The sequence below is a fragment of the Coptis chinensis genome, chromosome 8 (genome assembly GCF_015680905.1).
Source record: "Coptis chinensis isolate HL-2020 chromosome 8, ASM1568090v1, whole genome shotgun sequence".
In the NCBI taxonomy this organism is placed as follows: Eukaryota; Viridiplantae; Streptophyta; class Magnoliopsida; order Ranunculales; family Ranunculaceae; genus Coptis; species Coptis chinensis.
In genome coordinates, this window is record NC_141463.1 from 42,431,978 (window position 1) to 42,442,745 (window position 10,768).

At 34.7% G+C, this 10,768-nt stretch overlaps 1 protein-coding gene across 1 annotated transcript; it reads left to right on the plus strand.

Moving 5' to 3' along the window:
- Nucleotides 1-1,185: 1,185 nt before the first annotated feature.
- On the plus strand, nucleotides 1,186-10,120 carry PAS1 (FKBP-type peptidyl-prolyl cis-trans isomerase family protein). Its single transcript, XM_086576186.1, has 20 exons — nucleotides 1,186-1,465; nucleotides 1,539-1,623; nucleotides 1,703-1,772; nucleotides 1,901-1,998; nucleotides 2,443-2,565; nucleotides 2,846-2,878; nucleotides 3,571-3,629; nucleotides 4,385-4,469; nucleotides 4,672-4,830; nucleotides 5,245-5,302; nucleotides 5,691-5,839; nucleotides 5,938-6,035; nucleotides 6,138-6,207; nucleotides 7,093-7,152; nucleotides 7,393-7,449; nucleotides 7,906-7,974; nucleotides 8,119-8,196; nucleotides 9,310-9,411; nucleotides 9,503-9,574; nucleotides 9,661-10,120. Exons 1-20 carry the CDS (start codon nucleotides 1,395-1,397, stop codon nucleotides 9,925-9,927), a joined length of 1,863 nt encoding a protein of 620 aa, XP_086432312.1. The 5' UTR covers nucleotides 1,186-1,394; the 3' UTR covers nucleotides 9,928-10,120.
- Nucleotides 10,121-10,768: the final 648 nt, after the last annotated feature.

A 10,768-nucleotide genomic window follows, 5' to 3' on the forward strand; every position in this document is an offset into this window, starting at 1 on the left:
GAGGAAAGGTGGCTCATCGCTTGAAAGTTGATCCGTACTTGCTTACATCTCTAGGGTGTTTATATAAGTTCTCTTTGATATGATACATCTTATCTTTTATTATTTTGCTATTATTTAGTGGGTAACTAGGGTGTTATTGATTCCAAAAAGAAATGGGGAAATGGGGGTGCATCCCCAACTATCATGACATATGAGTTGTTAGTTTGTATGATAGATTTGTGAAATATGCATTGAACTAATCAAGGGAGTTCAAAGCTTTGACAATAATAAAAGAAATTAAAAGTTGCATAATTGATAGCTAAAATAGCATGATGAGTGTTGGAGTGATGGCTTTTGCTAGAAGGGGATGGTTTGAAATATCTTGATATACTACAAACAATGAAGAACAATTGCTTAAAACCTTTTTTTTTTTTACTTTGTTGTTGTTCGCTTTGGATGGTCCATGTGAAACAGTGAGAATGGACTAAAATACTTACTATATATCTAATATTTTCCTAATTTACTACATTTCAGATTTTGTTTGATCCTCCTCCCTATGATATTGTTTAGAGTTTGAATATTATTAAGTGATCACCCTTACATTTCCAATTATGCCCAAAACTGATGAGTTTTGACTTAGTTTTTGAACTAATATGTTGTGTGCTTAATCTTTCAATCTTTAGGGTAAAGGCCAATGTTTAAGGTTCATAGTCAATTACATGCTTTGGGCTGCTTTTATGTTGTAATATTTATTTTTTCAACTATTGCAATGGAATGTTGTTTTCCGTACTAATTGAGTATGTTTTTTGTGTTTCAAGATTAGCTTTGCACTGGATTAGCTAACGAATGTGAACAAAGAAGAGGTTCCAAGATTGAATTGTCATTTGCGAATTGAGAGGGTTTGCTAAATACTTTGTTGAATATGACCGGAGAAAGACAATACGACATTTTTGTTAAATCATTTATGTTGTAGTTATTTAAAAAACAATGTAGAAATTTGTTATTGAAGTACTTTACCATGTTATTATACGGCAACTTTTATCGTATAAAACAAATAAATTGGAATGTTTATTCCTTTAATTGTTTTTTAACTTTTGACAGCACTGTAAAAATTTTAAATATATTCCATGCCTTAAATTCCGTGCCGAAGGCATGGGCACTAGCTAGTAAAATAACAAAGCAAGGAACCAGAAAGTTTTTCCTCTTACGGTCTTACCAGTGGCATCGAAATGGCACGAAACATTGCCAAATCTAACAAGATTAAATACCGTTGTAAAAAGTCACTTTGGAAACTACGACTTCTAGACTTGTACTAACGACAAGTCAATAACCGTTTTACTGATGATTTACCTGCTCCCCATCTTCTCTCCTCCAACATTTATTCTTTGAGTTTGTAGATTTTTACTCGTCGCAAAATGTCAGTGAACGAAGAAGATTTTGTTCCAAAGAAGAAGAAAACACAGAGTGAGGAAGAGAATGAAAAGAGGTACGTAAATTCATTTGCTTGATATATACATTAAAGAAAAGAAAGAAGTAATTATTAAATATTGTTATATTAGGAGAAAGAAGATTACACCTGGAAGTTTAATGAAAGCTGAGATAAGACCCGGAAGTGGTACTGAAAAAGCTGTTGATGGTGATCAGGTCCATTTCTTCGATTGTTATGTTTTTATAATAATTTAAGTAACAGCAACAACTAACATACGATTATTATGTTTTGCAGGTTATATACCATCGAACTGTACGGACTCTAGATGGTGTTGTTGTCGATTCCACCAGATCAGAACTTGGAGGTATTTTTTATTGCTGTTTATACTATAGTTTCCAAGGAGATGATGAAATAATTTCATATCAATACAAGTCTAGTGATCATTGTCAAGACTGAAATGCCTATATGTAAAGAACTTACCATTTGTAACAGGAAAAGGTTATCCAGTAAGACATGTACTCGGGAAGAGCAAGATGATACTTGGGTTGTTAGAAGGGATTCCTACCATGTTGGAGGGGGAAATAGCAATGGTATTCTACCCTATGTTTTCTAATCTTATTATATTGTCAACTCTTAACGTACCTGCGGTTAGTACAGCTATTTTAACCAAGAAATTACCACACTATTGGTTACCTCTTAATCTTCATGACATTGTTCTTTTGGAAACTCTGTGTTTTGGTCTAGATATATATATTTTTTCTCTTCTTCTGAATATAATGTTTTGAGCAAAGCTTAGTAGATGGTTTATTTATCGATTGATGGAAATTACACAATACCAAATAAATCAGCCAGTAACTAATCTCCATGGACCAGACCCATACCCCTAATACACCCTATTAGCACTGATACTGCTCATATCTCACCTAATCATCTAAAATGCCAAAAACAAGTTTCAAATCTTCTATGCTCAGTTGTTTATTTGGTGTATTACTGACACAAAGCTTTCTCTAACTTACTTCAAATTATTTCTTCAGTTCAAGATGAAACCTGAACTACACTATGGTGAGGATGATTGTCCAGTGGCCGTTTCAGATAGCTTTCCCAAACACGATGAACTTCATTTTGAGGTTGAACTGTTGGATTTTAGTAAAAGCAAGGTAAGAAGCAACACAATTGTGTATCAACATGTTGCATAATATAGTTCATTTTATGGTTAGGTACCCTCTATGAAGCTTGGAACAGTTTCTTTGGTGTACCAATTGAAAGTTTGTTGTTGAACATAGTCAATAAGTGCATCCTTTTGACCTTAAGTGTCGTCACACCTTGTACTAAAGCAACTACTATTTACTATTGTTGTCAGGTTAATTGTGAATTGTGATGCCTCTGACTTCTTTTATAGTTCTCAAGTTGTTTTTCTTATGTTTTCCCCCTTTACAGGTCATCAGTGAGGATTTGGGAGTTGTGAAGAAGGTATTGAAAACTAGGATGATTTACTAATGATATTTGGCATTGCTTTGTGAACATGTGTTTCTGGTAACCGTAAGGAATGCCAAATGCTTCCAATTGAAAAAGGGATTATATTTTCTGTTTCATATTTGTTGCTCATACCGAATACGTTGGTTTTAATATCTTTGCTATTGTAACACCAATCTTGGGATTGTTAACTTTGTCTCTCTGGCTTCCAGATTGAAGTAGTTTTTATTGGTAATATAGTTATGTAGTTTTAAGGAATTGTTCACAGAGGACTTGACTGTTTGTGTTGGAAAATTGAAACAACCAAACTCAGCAAGTAACACAAATTTTATCAAACAACAATTGAAATACTTCAGCTCATCCTATATTTCATGGCTTGCATGGATGTAGACGATAAACACACCATATCTTATAAAGCTAGCGGAGTAACATATTCTGCTCAAGTCAATGTACTTTTAAGGTGTTCTAAAATTCCTTTTTCCTTTTTCTTCCTTATACAATCTGCCGAATTATACTTGTTCTGAGTGTCATTGAAACATGTTGAATCATGCACAAATGAAGAGATTGTATATTTTTCTACACTTTAATTAGATGTTAGGATGTAAGAGTGCCTATTTCATTTGTGCAATTTTTGACTCTTTCGGTAACTAATCACAGCATAATTTCCTTTATTGTCACATTGGAAACAGGTAATAAATGAAGGCGAGGGATGGGAAACACCGAGAGAACCTTACGAAGTAAAAGCTTGGTAATGCTGGTTACTGTACTTTTCCTTTTTGTATATTATTCTGATGCATAGTGCAATAAACCTCACAACTGCTAAATATATTTATGAATCAGATGAAGAATATACTCAAATTCTTACATAATACATAATATTTCACTGTAGACATCGTATCGGTGTCAATTTGGTATATGTTGTGTGGGAGTTGGTACTTATGGCCTTTTACATGTCACTCGTAACATATATTGTTCAGCAACGTAGGGTTATATGGCTACCCCTGTTCGGTGAAGGAACTCACATCCTTGGTTCTAAGAGATCTTTTTTCTGGGAAAAGTAAATTATAGAATATTCTGCCATTTGTGATCATGTGGGGCCTGTGGTTGGAGAAGAATATGAGACATTCTGAGGATTGACCATTAGCTTCGGAGGAGGTCATCATTTCAATCAAAGCATTGGTTTTCTTTGGTTGAAGATCTGGCAAGAGTGGAGGGATACTCCGCATGGGAGCTTTGCGCTCAGATGGGATACTTTGCTGAGCACTGTATAGTGCAGTCTTTGGAGCCCTTTTGTGCTACTTGTGTTGGCTATTTTTTCTTGTTTCTTTTCTTTTGTCTGGTTAGATTATCAGAGTAGAAACCAATGCCAGATTTTTAAATTTTCTGATTGAGTTATTCTACTTTTGAATAGGAAATGAATTTTGTTATCATAATGTTTGAACCATTAGATCCTTGTATCCCTGTTTAAATGAATGTTAATTTTTTTATATTTTACGTTCGCAGGATTTCTGTGAAGTCAGGTGATGGCAAATTGGTTCTATCGCATAGAGAAGGAGAACCATTTTTCTTTACCTTTGGAAAAGCTGAGGTTCGTGATTCTTTAAGTGCTCTGCCAAGAAGCTATTATCTTTGTATGCTGAATGTCATGATTATGCACGTGGAAAAGAGTGAATATATGCAGTCAAGTAGAATTAGTTGTGTTTGCTGTTTGCTTTGTGAGTTTGTGTTGCTTTCTAATTTATGCTCAATTATTTGATATAGTTTTTAATCATTGCTAACGGGTAGTTTAGGTACCAAAAGGTCTTGAGATGGGAATAGGAACCATGACACGAGGAGAGAAGGCCATAATATACGTGACCAATCATTACTTAACTGAATCTCCTTTTATGTTGATGGTAGAAAATTATGAAGAAGTTCAGTTTGAAGTGGAGCTGGTTCACTTCATTCAGGTACGGTTTATTTTTCAGTGCATGACATTGCTTGATTACACCTAGTTCTTCAGATATTACCTTGAACCATTACAATATTCGTTGGAAAAAGGAAGCCATCATTTATTGAAAGTATTCCTGAAACAATCTCTCTTATACATGTTCTCAATACAAGTTCCTTGTTCTCTGCATTAGAGTGTACTAATTGAAATTCCAATTCAGTTAGAAGTTGAGTAGATATGAATTTTTTTCAGGATAAAATTGTTTTCTGTTCTGGATTAGGCAACATCTGTAGATTTTAGAGATTATATATAAATATTCACCGTATATTCGTATAACTTATGTAGATTTCAGTATCCACCTCAAGTTTTCTTATAACATCAAATAGATTTTGTATCCAGCAGGCTATAATTTCCAAATTGGTTACTCTTACAGGTTAGAGACATGCTTGGTGATGGTCGTCTTATTAAGCGCCGTATTCATGACGGAAGAGGTATAATTTCTATATATAATTTTAAAAAAGTGGACTTTGTAGAGGTATTATGTTGAAGGTTATTTGGTAGCTAACTATACTTCTATGTTTTCTCTAGATTTTGAAATAACATATGGAGGATAATGGTGGGTAGTAGGAATCTACATGTAGCAAACTATTTTCTGGATATAAAGTATAAACTGTCATTGCTGTAACTTATATGTTTCAATACGTTTCCACTTCCAACTATTTTCTAATTCACAGTTGACACTGCTTTGGTTTTAATTGTTTTGCGGTCATCAACGGCATTATCTACCATGAAGAGATTGTATATATAGAAAGTAACGACGTCGTGGTCTTTCACATTGACTAAGTTGACATTTTTATGCTCTTAATTGAGAATAATTAGGTGAATTTCCTATGGACTGCCCTCTTCATGACAGTCTCTTACGTGTGCATTACAAGGGCATGCTTCTCAATGAAGAAAAAAAAGTATTTTATGATACAAGAATTGATAACGATGGCCAGCCTCTGGAGTTCTGTTCTGGAGAGGGGCTTGTGAGTTTTTAAATTTTTTCTTCTCATGGCTGGTTATAGATGTAACTTCTATTTTCATGGAAGATTTACTGTTACGAGATGTATTTTGTGTCTGATAGGTACCTGAGGGACTTGAAATGTGTGTTCGCCTTATGCTGCCTAGAGAGATAGCTCTTGTTACATGCCCTCCAGATTATGCATATGACAAGTTTGAAAGGTTAGTTTTCTTGAAAGATAATGTAATTTATGTTGGGTGTCTGTCTTGATGGCAAAGAAACTAGATATAATTCCTTTTAATGTTTCCTTCTACACAAGATAGGCCTGCCAGTGTTCCCAAAGGTGCTCATATTCAATGGGAAATTGAGCTTCTTGGTTTTGAAACGCCAAAGGTATTGCTCTTTATGATATTGAGATTGTTGAATATTTAAGTATGATAGTGTTCATTTAGATACTTTAACTTCAAATATGCCCTATGGTTACTGACATTATGAGTTGATCTTATATCTAGCAAAGTCATCTCTTACTGCTTGAAAATCTAGCAGAAGGCAGAGACCTTATGCCTCTTCCTATTCGAGGTTGCTGGGGCTTCCTAAGTCTTCTTAAATGTCTGACTTGACATTGTTTCAAAATAAATTGATAGGCCAATTCTGTATGTCTGTCCAATGATCTATCTCTTTTTATTTCCGATAATCAATGAATCGATCTCTTGATCATGATCATTAGGAAAAATTCACCAATGAATTTGTTGGTTGTCTTCCTGCTGCTAGTCGGGTCAAACTAGTTTGTACCATGGACCAAAATATCGCCGATATATCCGATATATTGCCGATATATATCGGTATTTTGGTACACCGACATCGATATTTCCGACATATATCCACCGAATATAGAACTCTTTTTTTTCCGATATATATCGGAATTTCCGATATGAAACTTTATATTGCCGATATAATTGATATTTCCGATATAATCGATATATATCGGTTGACTTTTTGACCATTTTAAAATATAAATCCGATATTTCCAATATATTTCCGATATATATCCGATATTTCCGATATTATATTTTCGATATTTCCGATATTTTAAATAGTTTGGACTGGTTACCAAAAAAATGGATATATCCGATATATATCGGTTTTTGGGTACACCGATATATTCATCGATATCGATATTTTGGGCCTTGGTTTGTACCAATGTCTCTATAGTAAAAATCATTCCTTTTAAGTTTAAGTGAGTGCATTTCTCATTCATGATTGGAATTGGTATTGCAGGACTGGACAGGATTGAACTTCGAGAATATAATGGAAGAAGCAGAGAAAATAAAAAGCACGGTATAAAATCAGCTTTCTCTAATCTGCTATCTTTGTATCCCCTCCCTCATGCTTACTATGTCAAATGAAGACATGTTACATAACTTTTGCACCTGGGATTGCTATATCCTTTTCGACTGTCATATTCTATGTTGCTTGGATTCATATGTGAGGTTTGTAGTGTCGCATGGAATTTATATAGTCAATGTTGGGGGAATTGGTTTTAGCTTGTTGATCTTGAATCCGATATTAAAATTTCAGGGGAACAGGCTTTTCAAAGAAGAGAAGTTTGTGCTCGCTAAGGCAAAATATGAAAAGGTATTAGTCTTTTTTCATCCTATCTCGTGGTTTAGATGACGTTGTAGAAATGAATAAATTGTTATGACATCGACCTTACAAGTAAGATGCGCCTATTTGTGTATCTGTTTGTCGCCGCTTTAATCTTTGTGATGTTATTCTATGTTTAGATGAGATTACAGAACATTCTTCGTTTTTGCTAAGAGCATATCCTAGTGAACTTACTAGAGTAGTTCGTCAATTAAATGAACGGTATGTTGTGTAAAATACTTAAGTTTAAGTATTAACAAAAAGCTGTCATATAATAAATACGGTTTAAGGTCATAAACCAAATAGATAGTGGTACTCATTATTTGAAACATGGGGTGTGACTACTGTATGCCTAAATTAATAATCTTTAGTAGGTTCTCCTTTTCAGACGTATAGTGATATTTTTTCCCCTTATGTTGACTTTGAAGCAAATGTATTCATTGACAGGTTCTTCGGGAATATAATCATGTAAATCCACAAGACGATGAGGAAGGGAAGATCTTTTTGAATTCAAGAGTAAGTGGAATTCTGTAAAAGTGAAAACGGTCTTCCATTATTAGGTGTCCTCTATGCTATTTTCTTTTGCTTTGGGCAATCTAAGTTACGAAGTACTAGACTTTCCTTTCTTGCACTGATTGTCCTCTGTTTGAATGCTTGCAGAATTCCTTACATCTAAATGTGGCTGCATGCTACCTGAAAATGGGCGAGTGCAAAAAATCCGTAGAGGCATGTAACAAGGTACACTCTCTCACTAGTTACTTTTGATCCTCTGTCAATGCATTTTGAAGTTATTATGTTCCTACGGATTACTGGTTCTTTTGTGTGTGAATCCTCACTTGGAATGGAATTAAACAAAACTTGAAATACGATGCTCTCGTACCAATTTTTATATAGTAAGTTCATGTAGTTAACATGCACTTAAGTTGTACCCAAGTTCAGTAAAGATGCTCTTGAATACGTTAAAAGTTTAGGAGATGAGGGTCTGAAGATGTGATTTTGATTATCAGATTATGTGATACCCTGCACAGTTGCACAGCCGTTTTGCTATCTCTTACAACTCTCCAGGTCTGCAAATGTATATTTTTTTTCTCAACCTCTTTATATATAGTTGTTGCTTACAAGTTACAACCCAAGGTGATGAAACATGGCATGTTGTTGCTACCTATTAATCCCGTAGCCACATGGCATTGGAGCAACCTCTATGAAGAGTCGCTTTCACTTTGGTCTTCCTAAGCAGTCACACATTGTCTACCTGGACCCAAGGCTTCGTCACCAGCCCCAAACTGGGTTCAGAAGAACCATGCCTGAGGGCTTCATCATAGTCCCGTAGGATTTTAGTACATATATACAAATAAAATATGAAGTAAAAGGTTATGCATGTAAAAACTTCCTTATGCGTCGCTTGTGAGTTTCGAACCTGCAACTGTTGAGCCAACAGTCTTGTTCTAAATGTAGCTCCAATAGATCTAGCTATTGCAAGTATACTAAAACATTAAAAGGTCTACAAGATGATGATTTTTTTACTGTCTCCATACCTTGCGGCTGTTTCGAATCAGGCAAAGACATTGTAGTTGGATCCTACTTTGTGAGCAATTGAGTGCGATATTTGGGTACGGTTACGGTGTTTCTTGGATGCTTGCTATCTGCGAAGGATAGACAAAGAATGTATCTGTTCATCTTGTTTATGTTTTGACATATTCATGTATATTATTTATTCAGGGCCACGAGGGAACGGATATTCATAGATTTTACTATCTAAAGTGTGTTTCACTGAGTTGAACATATGGGTTAACTCCTTTTGATTGAAATCTCACGTTTGATAGTGATTTAACTTTTTATGGAATGATGCAGGTGTTAGATTCCAGTCCTGTACATGTTAAAGCCCTCTATCGCCGTGGCATGGCGTACATGTCAGCTGGAGATTTTGATGAAGCAAGAAATGACTTTGAAAAGGTACTTAGTTTCTCCTTATGTGTTTCTATGAGACTAAATTTACAATTCCTCCTTTGGGACATAAACAGTTTTTTTTTTCCCTCAATGTTAGATGATAACTGTTGGCAAGTCTTCAGAACCTGATGCAACAGCCGCTCTTCTTAAACTCAAGCAAAAGGAACAGGTGATTGAACTTTCAGTTGAAATTCTTACAGGTATATATAACAGTAAGCCGTATTCATGTCCAAACGTTTAATGCATATTAAACAGGAAGTTGAGAAGAAGGCTAAGAAACAATTTAAAGGGCTTTTTGACAAGAAGCCTGGGGAAATTGCAGATGTTGGAACTGATTCAAGTGAAAATCAGAGACCAGAAGATGATAACCACGAAAGACCTGACCAGAAAGGTTCAGATAACATTGAACCTGAAGATATTCGTGAAGCTGATCCTCCTAGAAGGAGTTTCTTCTCTCAGATCTGTCCCGTTGGTAGTAGACTCTTCACTTCTCTTGGGCTACAAAGATGTACCATATTATGATATCTCTAATTAGTTACAACATGTTTTAAGACTCGTCTTGTGAAAGAAAAAAGATGAATTAAAGGGTTTCTATTCTGAAAACAAAGATGTTCCATATTGTGATGTCACTAATTAGCCTTAGCTACAAAATGTTTCAAGATTCGTCTTCTGAAAGAAAAAAATGAATGAAAATAAAGGGATTCGATTGAGAAAATAATGAATAATGTCATTCACTAGTGCCTGGGAATCCCACTTTAAGAATTCATTATTCTGGTTGGATGGGTTAAGCAAAGGATTTTTGAGAATTATATACGCAACTCCAGTGATTGACAATCTAATAAATTTACATTTCCATTTTGTTGATTGTTTTGTTGCCTACTTGCCTTTCTATCTCTTTTAATTGCTTCTATATGTTATGAGAACTTTGCTTAATAGTGTGCACCATGTGAAAGGCTTTGGAGAGAAAAAACTGTAAATATCTGGACGTATTTTTTTTCTTCGTCCAAGATCAAGTATACTTATTTTAGCTAATAATTAGTTGATTTATCTTTCAGTAACAAGACTTCTCTGGTAGAATTCGACATAAGCCCAAACTGGACAAGATAATGGAAAACAACATTTACAACAGATACAATTTGAACATGTTTTACGCAGTCTATTGAAATATATAAATTTTCTTATTGGTTATTTGAAAGCAAACAGCAGGACTAATACCATGGTGGGATAAGTGAATTGGTAAGTCAGTTATTTATTTATTAGGTACTTAAATCACGGGAAGTGTTCATCTTATAAGGTACTAGGTATTAACTGTGGATACGGCACGATTTGTTTTGAGGTGCTTATTATATTGTTTGTGGCATTA

What these genes read in the sequence shown, in the direction of transcription:
- PAS1 (XM_086576186.1), top strand. Translation starts at nt 1,395, where the DNA reads ATGTCAGTGAACGAAGAAGATTTTGTTCCAAAGAAGAAGAAAACACAG. An exon ending in AGATCTTTTTGAATTCAAGA is followed by an intron (nt 7,975 to 8,118) that starts GTAAGTGGAATT and finishes GAATGCTTGCAG; the next exon opens with AATTCCTTACATCTAAATGT. An exon ending in AACTCAAGCAAAAGGAACAG is followed by an intron (nt 9,575 to 9,660) that starts GTGATTGAACTT and finishes CATATTAAACAG; the next exon opens with GAAGTTGAGAAGAAGGCTAA.